General features: G+C 43.2%; 1 protein-coding gene across 2 annotated transcripts in view; it reads right to left on the minus strand.

The window, feature by feature from the left end:
• The window catches only part of LOC129822127 (sacsin-like), a 34,924-nt gene extending 16,155 nt beyond the window's left edge, over positions 1–18,769 (minus strand). The window contains exons 1-10 of one of the 2 annotated variants that reach the window (XM_055880095.1): positions 18,455–18,769; positions 17,471–17,541; positions 17,126–17,241; positions 15,995–16,145; positions 10,903–10,993; positions 10,676–10,761; positions 5,214–5,325; positions 4,886–5,032; positions 3,260–4,742; positions 3,035–3,126 (exon numbers count right to left, since the gene is read on the minus strand). In XM_055880095.1, the coding sequence (XP_055736070.1) occupies positions 3,035–3,126; positions 3,260–4,742; positions 4,886–5,032; positions 5,214–5,325; positions 10,676–10,761; positions 10,903–10,993; positions 15,995–16,145; positions 17,126–17,190 (2,227 nt within the window). In that variant the 5' untranslated portion in view covers positions 17,191–17,241; positions 17,471–17,541; positions 18,455–18,769. Of the gene's footprint in view, positions 1–3,034; positions 3,127–3,259; positions 4,743–4,885; positions 5,033–5,213; positions 5,326–10,675; positions 10,762–10,902; positions 10,994–15,994; positions 16,146–17,125; positions 17,242–17,470; positions 18,411–18,454 lie in introns of those variants that run through there. The other variant, XM_055880096.1, reaches the window with a different exon arrangement.
• Positions 18,770–24,280: the final 5,511 nt, after the last annotated feature.

The raw sequence follows: 24,280 nt of genomic DNA on the forward strand, positions 1-24,280 counted from the left end.
AGACAAGATAGTAATTACTAGCGATTGGATACCACGAAAATTGGGGAGAAAAGGGGATAAAATAAAAAATAAAAAAAATGTTTTTAACTGTAATGGATTTTACTTTGAAGTACTAGTTTGCATTGATAGCAGAGGATACAATCAATCTACCAAGAGACTCTGATGATGTGGCGATTCTGAGGATGAGCCCATAAAGCCCTATTGGGTGGGGTAGGCCTTCAGGCTGCAGCAGCAGGATACAGGGCTGCAGTAGCAGACAGTCAATGCCTGTAACAGCCACTGTAGGGCAGCGATCATACAACACAGCTGAGGTAGGGGAATTCTAGTGTCTCTGGCTGAGGTTCATACAAATGCCGTTCTGCATGGGTATGTGTGAAGGGTCTATTGTGTGAGACAACCTTCTATGTGACCCACTTAATTAAGTGTAATGGGGATAATACAATCCCTGATGCATGCAGTAGCTCCCAAAGTGGTGTCCTAGCTATGAGGTGGCATTGACAGACCAGCAGAGAGCCAGAGAGGCGCCAGGAAAATGACTGAGTAGAAAGTTAGAACTGTGTCAACTCGTAAACCTAAAAGTATAAATCTGATAATGGATCAATATTATTCAGGTTTGTAGTCTTGTTCTGAAAGGCAATATTCCAAATTAATCCACAACGCTTACTTACAAAAATGCAATGGCTACAGTTAGAGCAGCCTTACCCCTTCATATTATCTACCACTGGCAGTCAGAATGATGTGTACCTCTCTGCCCAAGCTAGACCTTTCAACAGTTTCACAGACAACTAGCTCAATACAAAGAATCCTTCAATGCCATATTATGTCCAGATTATACACACTGTGAAAACGATGGTTTGGATGTGGACATGTTGTTTTCTCTACACCGCGCAGCATTGGGGCTTTAACGGACAAATCTAAAAATTCAGCATATTCCCCGACTGGCTCCTGGCCCTTTTGGCAAACTCCAGGTTGGGTATGGGAGCGAGCATGTCCAGGATCTGATAGCAGTGAGTGGAATGTGAGGCACAAAACCAACTCCCCCATCTGCCAGCTCACACACGCACTCTGCAGTTGTACAGTGGGGAGAACAAGTATTTGATACACTGCCAATTATGCAGGTTTTCCTACTTACAAAGCATGTAGAGGTCTGTAATTTTTATCATAGGTACACTTCAACTGTGAGAGACGGAATCGAAAACAAAAATCCAGAAAATCACATTGCATGATTTTTAAGTAATTCATTTGCATTTTATTGCATGACATAAGTATTTGATACATCAGAAAAGCAGAACTTAATATTTGGTACAGAAACCTTTGTTTGCAATTACAGAGATCATACGTTTCCTGTAGTTCTTGACCAGGTTTGCACACACTGCAGCAGGGATTTTGGCCCACTCCTCCATACAGACCTTCTTCAGATCCTTCAGGTTTCGGGGCTGTCGCTGGGCAATACGGACTTTCAGCTCCCTCCAAAGATTTTCTATTGGGTTCAGGTCTGGAGACTGGCTAGGCCACTCCAGGACCTTGAGATGCTTCTTACAGAGCCACTCTTTAGTTGCCCTGGCTGTGTGTTTCGGGTAATTGTCATGCTGGAAGACCCAGCCACGGCCCATCTTCAATGCTCTTACTGAGGGAAGGAGGTTGTTGGCCAAGATCTCGCGATACATGGCCCCATCCATCCTCCCCTCAATACGGTGCAGTCGTCCTGTCCCCTTTGCAGAAAAGCATCCCCAAAGAATGATGTTTCCACCTCCATGCTTCACGGTTGGGATGGTGTTCTTGGGGTTGTACTTATCCTTCTTCTTCCTCCAAACACGGTGAGTGGAGTTTAGACCAAAAATCTCTATTTTTGTCTCATCAGACCACATGACCTTCTCCCATTCCTCCTCTGGATCATCCAGATGGTCATTGGCAAACTTCAGACGGGCCTGGACATGCGCTGGCTTGAGCAGGGGGACCTTGCGTGCGCTGCAGGATTTTAATCCATGACGGCGTAGTGTGTTACTAATGGTTTTCTTTGAGACTGTGGTCCCAGCTCTCTTCAGGTTATTGACCAGGTCCTGCCATGTAGTTATGGGCTGATCCCTCACCTTCCTCATGATCATTGATGCCCCACGAGGTGAGATCTTGCATGGAGCCCCAGACCGAGGGTCATTGACCGTCATCTTGAACTTCTTCCATTTTCTAATAATTGTACCAACAGTTGTTGCCTTCTCACCAAGCTGCTTGCCTATTGTCCTGTAGCCCATCCCAGCCTTGTGCAGGTCTACAATTTTATCCCTGATGTCCTTACACAGCTCTCTGGTCTTGGCCATTGTGGAGAGGTTGGAGTCTGTTTGATTGAGTGTGTGGACAGGTGTCTTTTATACAGGTAACGAGTTCAAACAGGTGCAGTTAATACAGGTAATGAGTGGAGAACAGGAGGGCTTCTTAAAGAAAAACTAACAGGTCTGTGAGAGCTGGAATTCTTACTGGTTGGTAGGTGATCAAATACTTATGTCATGCAATAAAATGCAAATTAATTACTTAAAAATCATACAATGTGATTTTCTGGATTTTTGTTTTAGATTCCGTCTCTCACAGTTGAAGTGTACCTATGATAAAAATGACAGACCTCTACATGCTTTGTAAGTAGAAAAAGCTGCAAAATCGTCAGTGTATCAAATACTTGTTTTCCCCACTGTATATGATCTATCAGCAGTGCACCAGGTTTAATGTCCCACGGGGGCAGGAGGGGAATGGGATGACCAGGCGTTACTACTACCTGGCTACAAACCTTACACATCCCTCACAGACCACAGCCTTTGAGTTTATGAACTAGGCAGTGAAGTCAATGAAGCTGCCGTGTAACCCTTCTACTGTAAGTTGAGCTACAGTTTAGAGTGCATGTCTTCTAGAGTCATCGATCTTATTTCCTATAAATAATGTTGGTATCCAAATCTAATATTAGGACTAAGGTGGCTCCTCCGATGACAGACACATACCAGATATAAAAATAAAATGACATTCATGTAACATGTGAGTGGGGGTTTACCTCTGCTTTTGGCTGCATCCTTCAGGCTGCTCATAACTAATGGTTTAATGCCCTCCAGTATGAATCGTCCCTCCAGTCCAGGGTAAAGAGACCTTAACACAAAACAGAGAGTACACACTCAGGCTGCAATCTAGCATATTGCTGACAGTCAACAATACTTGCATTCAAATATGAGGATTTTTGTGGTTTTGAAAAGGAGAAAGTCTCAGAACTTTAATTCTGTACCTGGGGTACTCTTCCGAAGCAATGTAAACTGCATCCTTATCACTGACAGAGGAGGAGAACGCTGCAAATGTCTCATCTTGCAAAGGCAGCAGCTCTAGACCGATTAGGTCGCTGTAAATGTTGTCGCTGAGGACAAACTCCAGCAGAAGCAGCTTCTCCTGAGAGGACCCTTTGTGTTTGGCCTTCCTGATCACCTGCCGCACCAGGGGAGGGGTCACCTTCTTCACAGAGGCAGGACCAGTCACGTACGTGTTCACAACCGCATCCACAGCAGCAGGCACCGTGGCCACCTGCATCCCTGAGCTTTGGAGGTAGCTGATAACCATCTCTGTGATGTGCACATCCGTGTCCAGCTCCGAAAACACAGCCTCGTCCACCTGGATCCAGCTGTTAGTGAGAGAGTAGATGACCTGCTGCTGTAGCAAGTCATGAAACAGAGGCTCCAGTATGGGCTTCCAGCGAGGCTTGATATGGTTGGGGTCTGGCCAGGCCCCATATGCACCTCTGGGGGAGAGGGGGAAGTCTTGGTCCTTCTTGGTCTGTATCCTCTTGATGGCCTCCATGATGAGGGTGAAGTAGGCCCTGGGGATGACGGTGACGATGAGTAGCTCATTCCAGAGCGCTGCAGGGTCCCTCCACTGGTCCACCTCCCGCCATTTGATGCTCCTGCGATTGTCTGTGAGGCCGAAGAAGCCGCTGACGTGGACCGGCAGCCCCGTCAGGCTCTCCTCTCCAGGGGGGAGAGGCAGGAAGCAGAACGCTCGCCCCGAGAAACCAGACGTGGCGCCCTTGTCCTCGTCAATGCGGGTGAGAGGAAGGGCGATGCCGATGGTAGGGATGAACTTCAGGTCATCTGCCAGGGAGTCCAAGTCACTGCACAAGCCCCGACCCCCCACTCCATTACACACCAGCCAGGTGGTCTTCTGGGTCTCCTTGGCTGTCTCGTCCTGGGTCTCGATGTTGACCTGGTAGGTGGCGCACGTGACAGTACCGTTGGGCACTCCATTGCTGTAGCTGTCTGTGGCCAGGCCCAGGGTCTTTAGAGAGTTAGGACGCTCTAGCTTGTCTTCTGGGTTTTCTCCTGCTGTCACCTGGAAAAGCATGCGTTCTGTACCGTCTGACTCACGCACATGCAGGGAGACCTTCTGAACGCTCTTGAGGAAGAGAAGAACTGTGTCAGCGTCGGCTTTGAAAGACTCAAAGAGCTCCAGCACCTTCTCTTTGTTGTAGATGTTGGCGCTCAGCTGGGAGGGTTTAATGCGGAGGGGGAAGCGGAACAGAGTTCCAGAGAAGCTGCCGTCATTGATAGTTTTACCGGAGTTTCCAAATAAGCCAACGTAGGGTGCAAACTGGTCAGTGAGCTCTGTGATCTCCTTCATGTCTGTCTTCAGATTCCAACACTGCCCAGACTCATGGGCACCAAACAGCGTCTGGTGAGGGTCCAGCATGCCGATCTGTTCTCCACTGAATATACTGGGGACATCTGAAACATTCAAAAAATATTTTTTTTATTTACTGATTAAATGTAACTTTAAAAAAGTGCAGATTGAAAGATATATGAAACATAATACTGATTAATCACCTTACTCATATGCAGGTAAAATAATATTTAAAAAAAAGCCTCACCTGTTATGTGGTATACAGAGTTGAACCCAATACCAAATCGTCCAACTTTCAAAGGATCCTCTCTCTTTCTGCTCCTTGCTATCTCCTGAATTCCATTCCAATCTTCAGTCGTGAACACTGCATCATTATACACATACAAGGCCGTTCCTAGAACCAAAACAAGAAATAAGATCATCCAAATAAGATAAATCTTGATGACAGTTTTCAGATGTTTGGTAAACCAACGAAACAGCACAATATCTCACTACACTGCAACTTTTATTACTGAAAACAAATATGGCCCTATATCTGGTAAACTTAATAATCTGTGAGAATGACTAAAACCTACCTTGATACTGAGCCATGTCATGTGACCAAAGTGACTCCACTCCATACTCTTTCTCATCGTACATAAACTTAACCTCTGTGGCTCCAGCATCCTCGGCATTCTGTATCAGCTCCTGCAGAGAAAAATAGTGAGCTCATTTAAAACAACTTAAGGTTCAGGGCATTGTTTTATAACATTAAGATGCATACGTAAATACTGTATATACAGTACCAGTCAAATGTTTGGACACACCTACTCATTCAAGGGTTTTTCTTTATTTGTACTATTTTCTACATTGTAAAATAATAGTGAAGACATAAAAACTATGAAATAACACATGGAATCATGTAGTAACCCCCCAAAAATTGTTAAACAAAGCAAAATATATTTTATATTTTGGATTCTTCAAAGTAGCCACCCTTTGCCTTGACAGCTTTGCACATTATTGGCATTCTCTCAACCAGCTTCACCTGGAATGATTTTCAAACAGTCTTGAAGGAGTTCCCACATATGCTGAGCACTTGTTGGCTGCGTGTCCTTCACTCTGCGGTCCAACTCATCCCAAACCATCTCAATTGGGTTGAGGTCGGGTGATATTTTATTTATTTTCACCTTTATTTAACCAGGTAGGCTAGTTGAGAACAAGTTCTCATTTACAACTGCGACCTGGCCAAGATAAAACAAAGCAGTGCAACACAAACAACAACAGTGTTACACATGTAATAAACAAACATACAGTCAATAATAAAATAGAAAAAGTCTACATATACAGTGTGTGCAAATGAGGCAGGATAAGGGAGGTAAGGCAATAAATAGGCCATAGTGGCAAAATAATTACAATATAGCAAATTAACACTGGAGTGATAGATGTGCAGAAGATGAGTGTGCAATTAGAGATACTGGGGTGCAAAGGAGCAAAATAAATAAAATAAATAACACTATGGGGATGAGGTAGTTGGATGGGCTATTTACAGATGGGCTATGTACAGGTGCAGTGATCTGTGAGCTGCTCTGACATCTGGTGCTTAAAGTTAGTGGAGGGCCAGGTCATCTGATGCAGCACTCCATCACTCTCCTTCTTGGTCAGATAACCCTTAAAAAGCCTGGAGGTGTGTTGGGTCATTGTCCTGTTGAAAAACAAATAATCCCACTAAGCGCAAACCAGATGTGATGGCGTATTGCTGCAGAATCCTTTGGTAGCTATGCTGGTTAAGTTTGCCTAGAATTCTGAATAAATCACTCACAGTGTCACCAGCAACGCACCCCGAACACCATCACACTTCCTCCGTTATGAGACCAAATGACAAATTTCCACCAGTCTAATGCCATTTGCTCGTTTTGCTTGCCCCAAGCAAGTCTCTTCTTCTTATTGGTGTTCTTTAGTAGTGTTTTTTCCCGCAGTAATTTGACCATGAAGGCTTGATTCACACGGTCTTCTCTGAAAAGTTGATGTTGAGATGTATCTGTTACTTGAACTCTGAAGCATTTATTTGGGCTGCAATTTCTGAGGCTGGTAACTTATCCTTTGCAGCAGAGGTAACTCTCGGTCTTCCTTTCCTGTGGCGGTCCTCATGACAGCCAGTTTCATCATAGCGCTTGATAGTTTTTGCGACTGCACTTGAAGAAACTTTCAAAGTTTTAGAAATTTTCCGGATTGACTGACATTCATGTCTTAAAGCAATGATGGACTGTTGTTTCTCTTTGCTTATTTAAGCTGTTCTTGCCATAACATGGACATGGTCTTTTACCAAATATTCTGCATACCACCCTTACCTTGTCACAACACAACTGATTGGCTCAAATGCATTAAGAAGGAAAGAAATTCCACAATTTAACTTTTAAGAAAGCACAACTGTTAATTGAAATGTATTCCAGGTGACTACCTGGTTTTCGAGAATGCCAAGAGTGTGCAAAGCTGTCATCAACGCAAAGGGTGGCTACTTTGAAGAACCTCTATAAATTGTTTAAAAGGATACGCCCCTTTTTTCAATTTTCACCTAAAAGGACATACCCAAATCTAACTGCCTGTAACTCAGACCCTGAAGCAAGGATATGCATATTCTTGGTAACTTTTGAAAGAAAAAACACTTTGAAGTTTGTGGAAATGTGAAAGGAATGTTGGAGAATATAACAATAGATCTGTTAAAAGATAATACAAAGAAAAAAAACGTTATATTGTATTTTATTTTGTACCATCATCTTTGAAATAAAAGAGAAAGACCATAATGTATTATTCTAGCCCAGCTGCAATTTAGATTTTGGCCACAAGATGGCAGCAGTGTATGTGCAAAGTTTTAGACTGATCCAATGAACAATTGTATTTCTGTTCAGAATGTTGTATCAAGACTAGACTGATCCAATTAACAATTTATTTATGTTCAAAATGTTGTATCAAGACTGCCCAAATGTGCCTAATTTGTTAATTAATAACTGATCATGTTCAAAACTGTACACTCTCCTCAAACAATAGCATGGTATTATTTCACTGTAATAGCTACTGTAAATTGGACAGTGCAGTTAGATTAAGATGTCTTTGGTACATACATGGCATTCGAAAAGTATTCAGGCCCCTTCCCATTTTCCACATTTTGTTACATTAAAGCCTTACTCTAAAATGTATTAAATTATGTATTTTTTCATCAATCTACACACAATACCCCGTAATGACAAAGCAAAAACAAGTTTGGAAATTTTAGCAAATGTATTAAAAATACAAAACAGAAATACCTTATTTACATATGTATTCAGACCCTTTGCTATGAGACTGGAAATTGAGCTTAGGTGCATCCTGTTTTGATCATCCTTGAGATGTTTCTACAACAAGATTGGCGCCCACCTGTAGTAAATTCAATTGATTGGACATGATTTGGAAAGGCACACACCTGCCTATATAAGGTCCCACAGTGCATGTCAGGGCAAAAACCAAGCCATGGGGTAGAAGGAATTGCCCACCATTCTTAACTGGAAGAAGTTTGGGACCACCAAGACTCTTCCCAAACTGAGCAATCGGGGGAGAAGGGCCTTGGTCAGGGAGGTGAGCAAGAACCTTCCAGAAGGACAACCATCTCTGCAGCACTCTACCAATCAGGCCTTTATGGTACAGTGGCCAGACGGAAACCACTCCTCATTAAAAGTCACATGACAGCCCGCTTAGGACTCTCAGACGATGAGAAACAAGATTCTCTGGTCTGACGAAACCAAGATTGAACTCATTGGTCTGAATGCCAAGCGTCACGTCTGGAGGAAACCTGGCACCATCGCTACGGTAAAGTATGGGTGGCAGCATCATGCTGTGGTGATGTTTTCAGTGGCAGGGACTGGGAGAATAGTCAGGATCGAGGGACAGATGAACGGAGCAAAGTACAGAGAGATCCTTGATGAAAACCCGATCGAACATCTCTGGAGACCTGAAATTGTGCAGCGACGCTCCCCATCCAACCTGACAGAGCTTGAAAGGATCTGCAGAGAAGAATGTGAGAAACTCCCCAAATACAGGTGTGCCAAGCTTGTAAATTCATACCCAAGAACACTCAGGCTGTAATCACTGCCAAAGGTGCTTCAACAAAGTACTGAGTAAAGGGTCTGAATACCTATGTAAATGTGATATTTCAGTTGTTTTATTTTAATAAACTTGCATAAATTTTGAAAAAACAGTTTTTGCTTTGTCATTATGGAGTATTGTGTGTAGATTGATGAGTGAAAAAACAATTTCATCCATTTTAGAATAAGGCTATAACATAACAAAATGTGTAAAAAGTGAAGGGGTCTGAATACTTCCCCGAATGCACTGTCACTGGTCTAGACCAATAGTCCGAAGTTAAACAAATTCGAGTAATTGCCTTTGAGTGTGGACTATATTATTATGTATACTGGATGGACTGGTTACCTTATGCTACACTCCAACATTTCTATCCATGAGTCTGGGAGAACATATACAATGCTAGGCGATGCTGTTGGTTCATTGATTGTGCAGGGCGGCTTACAGTTAGTCTACAATTAGTGCATTTCATTTTGAATAGCATAGTAAAAGGGAATATTAACACTTTAATAATGAATTGGGGGGCACATTACCTTTAACTATACAGAATATCACGCCATCACGCGTTTCCTTCTCCCCCCTCTTCTTTTTTATTTATTTTTCGAGCACGCAGACCGGTTGTCAACAGTTTAGTAAATATGTTTCGTTGCGAAAACATGTTACTATCGATGTTCCCGAATAGATTTCACTTTGCTTCCGAAATTAAGCACTGGGTTGCTGCAGGAACAAGGTTGGAGAGCCCATGGCATACAGAGTTTGGTCGGAATATCACCTTTCAAGCAGAGAGAGCATGATCCTCAAAAAGTGGCTGATGCTTGGAGTGTAATAAGAGTTCTTATATTAATTTTTCAGCTGCTCATATTAAGTACAAATCCGCTATAAAACCGAAGTAGACTACAAAACGGACAGGCGGGAAAACGCTTGGCCTCCATTCGCGATTCGAGTGCACACAGATCACATGCAGTTTTTCCCCTGTCCATTTTACAATGGACCATTCTAAATCGAAAGTACTTTGACATATTAGTAAAGACAATATTACATTTAGAATAGTCTGATGTGAAAATATAATCACTTGAAAGAATAGCTGTGCGGCCTGAGGCAAGGAACAGAGCGCAAGCTTTTTTTCCTACTTTCTCAAATCATAAATAGCCGATAGTAGCATCATGCAGCCCATATATGTGTTTTGATTTCTAAGACATTCTAAGGTTTGTATAATTCGCAAATGAAGTTGCCAAATAGGTCATAAATGCTTAATTTTTTTGTTATTTCAAATGATCACTTTTGCGCTCAACATTGTCACTTCATATGCGCACTCACTCTGGAATGGGAAAAATACCCTTTCTATTTCATTCAGCTAAGTTAAATTATATTCTTCTTACTATAAAATCATCTAAAATAAAATAATGGCACGGGAACTTAGAAGCATATCTTGTCAACTAATGAACAAGCCTACAGCCAATGCCATGGAGAATAGACAGACAACGTAGGCCTACAGTTTAGGCCAACTCATATTCTGTTCTCTGAAATACATTTTCTTCATATCATAATGTTTATTTAGAGCTGACTAAAATAAATAATGATTTTTTTGTGATTGTGTATATTCAATTGCTTTATTAGACTTTTTTTTAAATGTATATATTCCACAGGCGCACATAAGCGGCTTGTATGAATGGAGGCATAGATATTCTAAATTGGTTATGTTAATTAACGGTCAATTTTCGTGAGACAAGCAGACCTTTGCATGACAATAACCGGTGGAAAAAATGTCATGACCCCCACAGCCAATATGTGTTCCTCTCAAGAGTATAATCACCTTTACCTGGATGTAATGCTATTAGACATGGTTGTTCATCATCACCATCAATGAATCCATGTGTTGGGCTACTAAGGACTCTTACAGGGTACAGTAAATTAAAGTCAGACACCATTAATACATTGAACTTACTTTCAAAATTTGTCCACCTTCAGGATACCTCCTTAGAATATCTTTCAAAAACTCGACCAATGGTGGTGTCGTCTGTCCAAACCGCCCTGTAAAAATAGCAGTGCAATAGAACGGCATGTAAAACATATACTACGCATGTAGAACTAAACTAAAGGATTATGAACACCTATGTGAGAAGTAAGAATGAATTAATCCCAGAACTATTTCCAGTTATCTATTATTTTTACCTCCCCCTTTCAGGCCCCTTCCCTCCAGTGTCATGGATACTTCAGGGCTTCCCCTGGGTACCAGGGTCCCAATCTGCACTTTGTCATCCAGCTTAAGTAGGGGGAGACAGAACACACCATGAGTACTATACAATATGCTTGTCCTTAAGCTTTAGTAACTGCACTGGAACTATAATGAACGTCTTGTATACAAAACCCTAAATATTAATGCTTCAAACGATGAAACAACCTGATAAATATCTTGAATTGCACATCAGATCACATTTGTTTATTTATTCGCTGCCATAGTAGCAGCCTATGATCATAATGCAAGACCATTAAATTGAACAACCTTCACAGCATCATAAAGAACATTCAACTGTCAACCAGGCTAAATCTTGGGGTGGTGTTATTGCATAGGTGTCAATGTGATACACAATCCCACTCTGCACCTAACAGGATCGATACTGAGCAGAGCAGGCTGAACGTGCACCAGCAGCAGGCAGGCTTACAGGAAGTCTGTTATCTCTCGATCTCCAAGGTGAAACCCCTCATCTGCCGTGTCACTCGCTTCGCTCAGCACTTCTGGCACACGAACAAGCAGTCCTACACAACTGTAACTGACGGACTAATGCTGATGGTCACTGATTGTCACTTTTTCTTGCTGGCCATGGTTTGTACAATATTGTGTTACTGATATGTAAAAATCAACAACTAAATTCAACACAGGTCAGGTACTAGGCCAGGACTAAATTATCTTTTCATTTAACCTTGTGAATGAGAGTTCATTAAGGTTGTTGGTCTTAACCTGCCAATGAATGTCCTTTTGTTGCACTAATGAGATGTGTATAATAATAGCACAAAATAAAAGGTGTAAAAGGTTGACAGAGAGGGCAGGGCTTTCAATCTGATTAAAGCAGGCATGAATTGTAGTATATGCTGACTGACCATAATAGGCCGGTTCCCCTCTCTCCACTGGGATTCTCTGCCTCTAACCCTATTACAGGGGCTGAGTCACTGGCTTACTGGTGCTCTTTCATGCCGTCCCTAGGAGGGGTGCGTCACTTGAGTGGGTCGAGTTACTGACGTGATCTTCCTGTCAGGGTTGGCGCCCCCCTTTGGTTTGTGCTGTGGTGGAGATCTTTGTGGGCTATACTCTGCCTTATCTCAGGATTGTAAGTTGGTGGTTGAAGATATCCCTCTAGTGGTGCAGGAGCTGTGCTTTGGCAAAGTGGGTGGGGTTATATCCTTCCTGTTTGGCCCTGTCCGGGGGTATCATCGGATGGGGCCACAGTGTCTCCTGGCCCCTCCTGTCTCAGCCTCCAGTATTTATGCTGCAGTAGTTTATGTGTCGGGGGGCTAGGGTCAGTTGGTTATATCTGGAGTACTTCTCCTGTCTTATCCAGTGTCCTGTGTGAATTTAAGTATGCTCTCTCTAATTCTCTCCTTCTCTCTTTCTTTCTCTCTCTCGGAGAACCTGGTCCCTAGGACCATACGTCAGGACTACCGGGCATGATGACTCCTTGCTGTCCCCAGTCCACCTGGCCTTGCTGCTGTTCCAGTTTCAACTGTTCTGCCTGCGGTTATGGAACCCCTACCTGTCCCAGACCTGCTGCTTTCAACTCTTAGTGATCGGCTATGAAAAGCCAACTGACATTTATTCCTGATTATTATTTGACCATGCTTGTCATTTATGAACATTTTGAAAATCTTGGCTCTCTCTAATTCTCTCCTTCTCTCTTTCTTTCTCTCTCTCGGACGACCTGAGCCCTAGGACCATACGTCAGGACTACCGGGCATGATGACTCCTTGCTGTCCCCAGTCCACCTGGCCTTGCTGCTATTCCAGTTTCAACTGTTCTGCCTGAGGTTATGGAACCCCTACCTGTCCCAGACCTGCTGTTTTCAACTCTTAATGATCGGCTATGAAAAGCCAACTGACATTTATTCCTGATTATTATTTGACCATGCTTGTCACTTATGAACATTTTGAACATCTTGGCCATGTTCTGTTATGATCTCCACCCGGCACAGCCAGAAGAGGACTGGCTACCCCTCATAGCCTGGTTCCTCTCTAGGTTTCTTCCTAGGTTTTGGCCTTTCTAGGGAGTTTTTCCTAGCCACCGTGCTTCTACACCTGCATTGCTTGCTGTTTGGGGTTTTAGGCTGGGTTTCTGTACAGCACTTCGAGATATTAGCTGATGTACGAAGGGCTATATAAAATAAACTTGATTTGATTTGATACTGGTAGTGGTGCAATATCCTACTTCTGAGCTTGGAAAGCGTCAAAGCCCATAATTCTCCAAATAATTGGAATCATTCATTGCCAATTGTCCAGGTAAGCATTTCAGCTGTAACATGTCTGTCTCTCTACTCCTTTCCCCGATCAAGATGTTTTCAGTTTACATTCAAAGTTTTTTTTCCTTCAGATGGTTAGCTAACCTTCTTAGTTCATTTGTTTTCGGAGAATCAGCTGACCCTCAGAGGCACACTGAAGAATATGTTTGGGGAGTATGGAGACCAAGACTAAACTTGTTACTGCCTTTAAGTGTCCCCCAAAGCAAGACATTCCCAAGCTAAGTATGGACGCTGGGACAGAGCCAACCCTTCAGATGGATAGCTGTGTTCATAATCAAATAAACTAGATCTCAACTTGCATGAAAGTCAGTCAGACACCCTTCTCAACTCTGTTGGACAGGACAGAGGGAGGGCTCCCTGTGGGTATAGAGTACCACAGTATGAGTCATAATACCCATAAAACCTAGCAGTCAAACAAGGAAATGGTTCTAATCGGTTTTCCACCATTCATTTTTCCCATAGGGATTTTAGAAACACTTAAAATAAGGGCTGTGTTTCGTGTAGGCTTAGCCTGGCGTGACGTTTTGATAACCGTGTAAATCTTTCTAGGACAAGGTGACTTTCATCACAATATATTCGCCTATATTTAGCCCCCCAAAATAAAATGCTAATTAGCTGCTAATGTGGCTATCATAAAGAAGTACAAATGCCATGATAATCTGGACGAGACTGCCGAATTGAGGCAAAGGTAAGAATCTCTGGATTAACTATGTAATGTTAGCTAAACTTAGTACTGAATAAATTGGCAATATTTCTTTAAATTGACAATTCTGTGAACTGTCTCGGCCAAGTTTTAAATTGACACAACAGCTGTTAGCAAAGGTGTCAGCTAGAGATGACGTACAGGAGTTTGCAGGGACTTGTAGTTTTGCATAATGTCTACCTTGATGCTGATTAGCATTTTCGAATCTGAGAGTAAATAGGGCCGAATACATTGATAAAAGTCACCTTGTCCGAGAGAGATTAACATGGTTATAAAAACGTGAAGCTAGGGTAAGCTTACGCGAAACTCAGCCCTTATTTTAAGTGTTTCTAAAATTCCCTATGTGAAAAATGAATGGTGGAAAAATGATTGGAACTATTTTCCTGTTTGATCGCTAGATTTTATGAGTATTTGAACACCTCCACTGTGGGGCTCTATTGCAGCTGATTTAGGATAGTTGTAGGCGTGGCATGTGGCTAATTTCTGAGGGTGACATCAGAGGGGCTGACGGCAGGGATCCACCTGCTCCTTTCCCTCTGTCAGTAAAGGCTCAGCAGAACAGTGGGTCCTTATATCATGTTAATTATGGCGCATTACAACCCAACATAGAATACAATGCTGCTAGGCTGTATACATGTACCTAATACAAATAATGTAAGCATTGATCAAATATATGAATAGCTATAAAATGTAATGCATAACATAATTAGAGCCAAAGTGACAGAGCAAGGTGTCTACACAGTCATTCTTCCTATAATATGAGCCAGGCCCACAGGAGGGGTTTCCATGAAAGACAGAATGGGATCTGAAACTCTATCCCATACTCCACATAGCCACAGAGCATGGTGTTCAATCTGTAGCAGCAAACACTCAATTGTCTAATCCCAACCTTAATCCTGAGTTGTGGTGGTCTAATGGAGTGTAAATACCTGTCCTTAGCAGTAGGCCTATCATACCATCTGTAGGACTTTAAACAAACTAGTTGCCTAGTTTATCAATAGGTGAGACCTGTCAGCAAGCAGCACTGATAATGTATGTGAATGTACATATCAGAATAAATGAGTTATCCTAAATGTCATATTAGAGAATACATCACAGGCTACATCACATAGAGCATACTTTTGCAAGACATGAAAAGGAACTGTGTCTGTAATCATAGGTGCTCTTGATCACCATGACTGGAATTCTATCAAGAGATGAAAACCAAAGAGCCTTGAGACTATTGAATCAATGCACAGTCCTATCAGACTGGTGATACACTAAAAAAATGTAGTACTCTCAATGATGACATTGTTAATGGTGAAGATTACGTCATTGTAATGTTGTTGTGGCAATGGAGAGCCATTAATTACTTTGGACAGTTATCTGTTGGGAAAAATATTATTAAAGGAAATATATCATGTTATTCCCTCAGCCACTGTAGTAAGGAGAAATTTGGCCAGGTCATGCACAGGATGTGCGGTAATGAAGAGGGTATTAACATGTTCCAATATTGAATTGACAATGCAGATGGACATGTGTTGGAAAGAGACAGGCTTGACTGCACAAAGAAATTGACACTAAAAACAAACTTGGATGTCATGAGTTCTAATCCTGCCCTAGCAACACAATAGGTATTTACTCAGTAGCACCGGCTGAGATACAATCCCTAAATCGCTACATTTCTGGATGTTGTTGTTGTTGTTATTATGCAGTCAAACAAAGGGGGCAATGTTGCTTACTAGTAGAACACATATTTTCTAACAATCTAACCAGCACTGATGTAGCCTACATTGACACTGTCAGGATGGAGCACTTTAACTTACACTATTAAAGACCTTTTCAATACATCACAAAACAATAAACAATGGAGGAGTATGAGTATGAGATGAGATGAAACAATGGGGTCACACAGGATGTATGCACAGACAAGGGATGGTCTCTTATCAATTAATCTTACCATTGTGCTCTCATGCCAAGCATGCCATCTACTATAGTCAAACCTTGCCACAAAATATTTGTACATGTTCTGTAATGAAAATAGCTACAATTTGTAAAATTGCGTTTCACCTACCACTTTCCCATTGTGAACCAGCTGCTGCTCGATGACAGGCAGGTCAGTTTCTTCATAGATAAGTTGCTTGATGTCCCTGACAGCTGTAGAATGAGGGATCTGGTAGGCTTTCCGGCCAATATACTCATGACGGACTGTCACCCATGGCAACCTAGAAAAAAAATATATAATAATAATAATAATAATCATTGCACTGTGAATCATAGATGGCATTGCATTGTTCATTTGGTAGATCACAAGCATAGAGCAACACCAAGCTAACGTGATGATTTTCAGGGAAGATATTTTTCTGGCAGTGGACTGATTTCATCACAAATTGAAATGTATGTGTAATTGCAACTACATGTTTACTTGGTCATCCTGAGTTCATGAGATCAGATGGCTCTTCTATTGATATGTAAAGGACACAGATTGCTGGTAGCACTTAAACATAAGGAACAATGGGTCAGCAAGGCTTGCTTGCAGTTTGTATTGATTAAAGAGAAACCTGAGTGTATAACCGTATCTAACATTTCAATACTGCTTGTGTTTCAGCTGTTTTCTGCTCTGCCTGTGAGAAATAATGTCATAAAAAAACACCAATCCCCAAAATGTTTTCAAGACGGTGCAAATAGCAGCACTTTCCCCAAAAGAGAATCGCTAGATCCTGACTTCAACATCTAGTGTAGTCATAACACTATTTAGGCTCTGTCTGAGTCATTAAATACAGAGACCTGTATGCATATATTTACTTATGCAACAAATATTGATTGTGTAGGCAGCACTAAAGATTAATAGCTTTGCCTATTCTGCAAACCACTTGACTCAAGCTACCATCTCTGCAATGTCCATAGTTCTATTAAAAAAAACGGGTGGGGCATTCAACAGGGGGATGGATGGAACACAACATGTTCTAGACAAAGGTTCACTATAATGGCAATGCGTCTTCTATAGCCGCTTCAGAAATTACATTAGGGCTATAATTAACAGTTGTATGTGATATCTCACACCAGGGTGTCAAGACAGGTAGAGAGAATAATGGTGAGTAAACAACTCAACATAGTTTGACAGCAAGTTTGAATGGGGATCTTGATGAATAGACCTACTTCAGCCCCCATGTTTCAATCTGAAATGTGTAAAAATATAACTTACCATGGGTCTCGACAGTTTGCCATCACTTCTAAGCCGTTTTTCGTGCTATGTCCCCGCGTGCACATTCATTGGACTTCTATTTTATGCTCTGAGCGCTGGGAAACTCCACCGAGAAACTGTCGCACAAACAAAGAGGACCATTATTTTCTCACAATACACCTCACAACGTTTTCACTCTATCCATATATCTACTGTAGGTTTATTGTTATTAATTTACATTCCATGAATTAAGTGCAGTTAGACAATGTTGCGGTTGTAAGAAGCTTTATTTAGCCATTCCCCCTTAACGGGTCTGCCGCTAAGGCTACAATGTATCAATGCGGTGCTCAGTTATCCGCTACTCACTTTTGTCCCGCCAAGACATTTGTTTCATGATCTTGTAATCCAGTTGTATCTTGTCAATATAATCTGCGTTTCTGAAAATTATCGATAAAACAGTCGTGAGCTAGCAAAATTGTTACTTCTTACATGGTAATTCCTTCAAAGGCGCTGTTTCTAAGAATGTATTATCAGCGCACGTGATAACTGCGTCTGTTGTCGGTTGGCTGGACTGCTGGTGGAAAGCTACTGAACTCCGGTAGTTGTAGTCACGACAGTAATACGATTAGAAACACATTGCAGTCTCTCTCAAATTTCGTCCATCTAGATACTTTCTCACAGAAACCAATATTATTATGGGGTGCAAAATATGCCATGGTTATAATAGCAATATTTTGCAGGTGATTCATTCGGTTATATGTTACACTTTCTATGTCTGCAGTAAATATATTTCACATAGAGTTTCTCATCTATTCTATAGGCCTGTTTTTCGAATGAAGTAGTTGCATATTTGTCAATATAAAGTAATCATCTATGAAAATGTTTTGATAACATTTTAGGATTTTGGTGCAGTGCAATTGGCACCAGTATGCAACGCAACGTAGAATAATTACATCATCCAACCTTTAGTCAAGGACTTTCAGCACTTTAAAATCATCCATCTGCACTCGTTAAAATATTTTATGCTTAGCATGTCAAAAAAGCTTTTCGCAAGATATGATCTATTAAAGACTGACAATGTTGTATGCAACAAACATAGGGCAGACACACATTGTTCGGCCTATTTGGCTACCCTAATCGTAAATAAACAACATCATATTCATGATGCGGGGAAAGAACAGCTTGACCCAGTTCGCTATTTTCAGAATATGTTTGATGCCGCAGTAGCCTATACCAACAGGGATACTTACATACTATACCAACAGGGATACTTACATACTATACCAACAGGGATACTTACATACTATACCAACAGGGATACTTACTTACTATACCAACAGGGATACTTACATCGGAGTAAGGTTCCACCAGAAGCATCACTCTCACGCATTGTGCGGCATCTGCCCTTTCCTCTCCACCCTCTCACATGTGCATGTCGCTGCTTGACAGTCTCTGAAAAGGGAGCCCTGTCCTGGGGTGATTACACGAATGCATTGGCCTATCCAGTATCTTTCCAACATAAATATTCAGAGAAACTGTAAATGTGATAAAGAATCCTATATCGAATGGTCTTGTCCAAACATCTCTGACAAGTTCAATACTGCAACACTCCCGCACGCATTTCTTAAAGCTACAGTATGAATGGGTGACCCGACTGCACACCAAATCAAAATCAAATCACATTTTATTTGTCACATGCCTCGTACATAACAGGTGTAGACTAACAGTGAAATGCTTAGGCTACTTTTCCAACAATGCAGAGTTAAAGATAAAGATAATACATACACTACCGTTCAAAAGTTTGGGGTCACTGAGAAATGTCCTTGTTCTTAAAAGAAAAGCAATTTTTTTTGTCCATTAAAATAACATCAAATTGATCAGAAATACAGTGTAGACATTGTTAATGTTGTAAATGACTATTGTAGCTGGAAATGGCAGATTTTTTATGGAATATCTACATAGGCATACAGAGGCCCATTATCAGCAACTATTACTCTTGTGTTCCAATGGCACACTGTGTTAGCTAATCCAAGTTTATAATTTTAAAAGGCTAATTGATCATTAGAAAACTCTTTTGAAATTATGTTAGCACAGCTGAAAACTGTTGTGCTGATTACAGATGCAATAAAACTGGCCTTCTTTAGACTAGTTGAGTATCTGGAGCATCGGCATTTGTGGGTTTGATTACAGGCTCGAAATGGCCAGAAACAAAGACGTTTATTCTGAAACTCGTCAGTCTATTCTTGTTCTGAGACATGGCTATTCCATGCGAGAGATTGCCAAGAAACTGAAGATCTCGTACAATACTGTGAACTACCAGAACAGCGCAAACTGGCTCTAACCAGAATAGAAAGAGGAGTGGGAGGCCCCGGTGCACAACTGAGCAAGAGGACAAGTACATTAGAGTGTCTAGTTTGAGAAACAGATGCCTCACAAGTCCTCAACTGGCAGCTTCATTAAATAGTACCCGCAAAACACCACTCAACGTCAACAGTGAAGATGCGACTCCGGGATGCTGGCCTTCTAGGCAGAATTCCTCTGTCCAGTCTCTGTTCTTTTGCTCATCTTAATCTTTTCTTTTTATTGGCCAGTCTGAGATATGTCTTTTTCTTTGCAACTCTGCCTTGGAACACAGGAGTGATGTTTGCTGATAATGGGCCTCTGTACGCTTATGTAGATATTCCATAAAAAATCTGCCATTTCCAGCTACAATAGTCATTTACAACATTAACAATGTTAACACTGTATTTCTGATCAATTTGATGTTATTTTAATGGACAAAAAATTGCTTTTCTTTCAAAAACAAGGACATTTTTAAGTGACCCCAAACTTTTGAACAGCAGTTTATATATTAAAAACAGAAATACTGACATGAGGAAAAAATACACAGTAAATAACGAATAACAATAAGTACAAATAACATGCCTATATAGAGGGAATACCAGTACCGAATAGTCAGTAGCAGCAGCATATGTGGTGAGTGTGAAAGTGTGTGCGCATACAGTATGTAGTGTGTGTGTGTGTGTGTGTGTGTGTGTGTGTGTGTGTGTGTGTGTGTGTGTGTGTGTGTGTGTGTGTGTGTGTGTGTGTGTGTGTGTGTGTGTGTGTGTGTGTGTGTGTGTGTGTGTGTGTAGGTAGAGTCCAGTGTGTGTGCACAGAGTCAGTGCAGGAAAGTTAGTGCAAAAAAGTGTATGTGTGCGTTGGGGTGTGTATGTGTGTTGGGGTGTCAGTGTAAATATGTGTATGTCACATCCTGATCTGTTTCACCTGTCTTTGTGATTGTCTCCCCCCCCCTTCAGGTGTCGCCCATCCTCCCAATTATCCACTGTGTATTTATAGACGGTGTTCTCTGTTTGTCTGTTGCTAGTTTGTTTTGTTTCATCAAGCATACCAGTGGTTTTCCCTCTGTTCCTGTCTCGTGATTGTTCCTGTTTTCTAGTTTTCCCGGTTTTGACCTTTTCTGCCTGCCCTGACCCTGAGCCTGCCTGCCGTCCTGTACCTTTGCCCCGCCTATCTGGATTACTGACCTCTGCCTACCCTGACCCTGAGCCTACCTGCTGTCCTGTATCTTTGCCCCACCTATCTGGATTACTGACCCCTGCCTATCCTTGACCTGTCTTTTGCCTGCCCCTGTTGGATTAATAAACTGTTGTTAATTCGACATTGTCTGCATCTGGGTTTTACCTGAAACGTGATAGTATAAACTGGCCATGACTGACCCAGCAGACCCGGGCCCGCTGCGCAACGCCATCTCTTCCCAAGGAGCCACCATCGGTAGGTAAAAATAATTGCTTCGTGACCTTAAGGGGGGGGTCCAAATGTTGGCTGAACGCCATGACCGGGCATTGGACATCTTTTGCTGGAGCAATTCTGCGGGTTGTCTGGGAGGCAGCCTACCACGGTGGTAACCTCACAGCACCTCAGTAACTCTACTGTGAGCAGAGCTGTCTCATCGGTCACTCCACCTTCTCCGGAGCCCTGCTTACCTCCCCCGGGAACGCTTCAATGGAGAGCCGCGCACCTGTCGGGCGTTTCTAGCTCAGTGTGCCCTCGTCTTCGAGCTTCAGCCATCCTCCTTCACCTCGGATCACTCCAAGTTAGCCTACCTCATCACGCTGATATCCGGGAGGGCTCTCACCTGGGCTACTGCTGTATGGGAACAATAGCCGGCCATATGCGTTAGTCTGGAGGGGTTCGTGGGAGAGTTGAAGAAGGTTTTTGATGCCCCATTCTCCGGGAGAGAAGATGTCCGGAGACTAATCCAGCTTCGGCAGGACCCCCGCAGTGTGGCAGACTATGCAGTGGATTTCCGCACGTTTGCAGCGGAGAGTGCTTGGAACCAGGAAGCGCTGATCGATATGTTCCTGCACTGCGTCTCTGAGGAGGTCAAGGATGAGCTTACTGCTCAGGAGTTACCTACGGATCTCGATTCCCTCATTGCATTGATCATCCGTATCGTTTGGCAATTATGGGAACGACGGCTGGTAGGGGAATTCGATTTCGCTCGCACGTCCAGGGATTCCACCTCCGAGTCATCCCGGAAGTCCCCAACGGTCCCGTTGCAGAGAGTCGCCGAAGACGGACAAATCACCGCTGCCCAAGCCTATGCAACTAGGCAGCGGAACGGCAATACAGGATCAACACATAGAGTTGTCTATATTGCGGGACTCTTGGTAATTTTGTGTCCTCTTGTCCTAAAAGACCAGGCTCACCGGTAGGAGCGAGCACCCTGGTGGGCCATTTGGAGAACTTTTCTGCTTCCCTTGCTCGCAACCCTTTTTATGCTATTCTGCTGTGGGGAAACAAGTCTAAATCTCTCAGGGTCCTCATTGACTCTGTGGTCGATGAGAGATTTTTGGATGCTACCCTGGCTTCCTCCTTGTTTGCACTCACGTCTACAAAGGTTCCGTTCACGTGGTCCTCTGCTGCTGACCGGGAATTCTAGGACCTCAAACACCTCTTCACCAGTGCTCCTATCTTGGTTCATCCTGACCCTTCTGTGGTGGAGGCCGATCCTTCGGATGTCGGAGTGGGGGCTGTCCTGTCCCAACGTTCTGCCCTGAACCTTAAGCTGCATCCGTGCACCTTCTCCCACCGCCTCAACGCCACGGAGAGGAACTACGATGTGGGGAATCGAGAGCTTCTCGCGGTGAAGATGGCGTTAGAGGAATGGAGGCACTGGCTGGAAGGGGTCGGAACATCCGTTCATTGTGTGGACCTACCACAAACACCTGGAGTATCTCTGCACCGCCAAGCACCTCAACTCCAGGCAAGCGAGATGGGCTCTGCTGTTAACCCGGTTGAACTTTCCCTGTCTTACCAACCGGGGTCCAAGAACGTCGAGCCGGATGCCCTGTCTTGCGTCTATAGCCCCACGGTTACCACTCCGGAGCCCGAGACCATCCTTCCCACTTCGTGCCTGGCGCAGCGGTCCTAGCCGAACCCCGGGGGGCCCAGATAACCGGATGTTTGTGCCTGACACTGTCCGCTCTGCGTTCTTGGAGTGGGCCCATTCCTCCAGGCATGCCTGCCATGTGATAGCAGAGAGAACAGTCTATGGCTTGGGTGGCTGGAGTCTTTTACAGGTTTTTGGGCCTTCCTCTCACACCGCCTGGTATAGAGGTCCTGGATGGTAGGGAGCTCACCCACAGTAATGTACTGGGTCATATTCATCACCCTCTGTAGCGTCTTGCATTTGGGTGCCTTGCAGTTGCCTTACCAAGCGGTGATGCAGCCAGTCAAGATGCTCTCAATGGTGCAGCTGTAGAACTTTTTGAGGATCTGAGGGCTCATGCCAAATCTTTTCAGCCTCTTGAGGGGGATGAGGCACTGTCGTGCCCTCTTCCAAACTGTGCTGGTTTGTGTGGACCATGTTAATTCCTTAGTGATGTGGGCACCAAGGAATTTGAAGCTCTTGACCCGCTCCACTACAGCCCCATCGATGTGGATGGGGGCATGCTCGCTCCTCCGTTTCCTGTAGTCCATGATCAGCTCCTTTGTCTTGCTGACATTGAGGGAGAAGTTGTTGTCCTTGCACCACACTGCCAGGTCTCTGACCTCCTCATTAGGCTGCTTCACTGTCGTCGGTGTTCAGTCCTACCACCGTCATGTCATCAGCAAACTTGATGATGGTGTTGGAGTCGTGTGCGGCCACAAAGTTGTGGGCGAACAGGGAGTACAGGAGGAGACTAAGCACACACCCCTGAGGGGCTCCCGTGTTGATGGTCAGCGTTCATAGATATGTTGTTGCCTACCCTCACTATGAGGTGTTCAGTCCCAGTGTCCTGATCTTGGTGATGAGCTTGGAGGAGACTATAGTATTGAATGTTAAGCTGTAGTCAATGAACAGCATTCTTACATAGCTATTCCTTTAGTCCAGGAAGGTGAGGGCTGTGTGGAATGCAATAGAGATTGTGTCATCTGTGGATCTGTTGGGGTAGTATGTGAATTGGAGACGGTCCAGGTTGTCTGGGATGATGGTGTTGATGTGAGCCAACCTTTCAAAGCATTTTATGGCTATAGATGTGAGTACTATGGGGCGATAATCATTTAGGCAGGTTATCTTGGTGTCTTTGAGTATGGGGACTATGGTGTTCTGCTTGAAACAAGTTGGTATTACAGACCGGGTCAGGGATAGGTTGGAAATGTCAGTGAAGAAACTTGGCAACTGGTCAAGGCATGCTCTGAGTACGCTCGTCGGAGGTCGTATAGTGGGATTTCTTATAAGCGTCTGGATTAGTGTCCCGCTCCTTGAGAGCGGCAGCTCTTGTCTTTAGCTCAGTATGGATGTTGCCTGTAATCTATGGCTTCTGGTTGGGGTATGTAAGTATGGTCACTGTGGGGATGACGTAGTTGATGCACTTATTAATGAAGTCGGAGACTAATGTGGTAAACTCCTCAATGTTATCAGATGAATTCTGGAACATATTCCAGGCTGTGCTAGCGAAACAGACCTGTAGCTTAGCAAACGCTTCATCGGATCAGTTCCGTATTGAGCACGTCACTGGTACTTCCTGTTTGAATAGGCCAATAGGCCTGTGTGTTAGTACACCTTAATTAACCAATCACCAGATGCAATTAAAAAAAAACGTAATTGTCCAAAAGTGAAGATACATGGGGTTATAATTTGTGGTTCAAATCAAGTTGCACCATGGTGGTTCAAACCACAACAGATTT

This window comes from Salvelinus fontinalis, chromosome 24 (assembly GCF_029448725.1).
Source record: "Salvelinus fontinalis isolate EN_2023a chromosome 24, ASM2944872v1, whole genome shotgun sequence".
In the NCBI taxonomy this organism is placed as follows: domain Eukaryota; kingdom Metazoa; phylum Chordata; class Actinopteri; order Salmoniformes; family Salmonidae; genus Salvelinus; species Salvelinus fontinalis.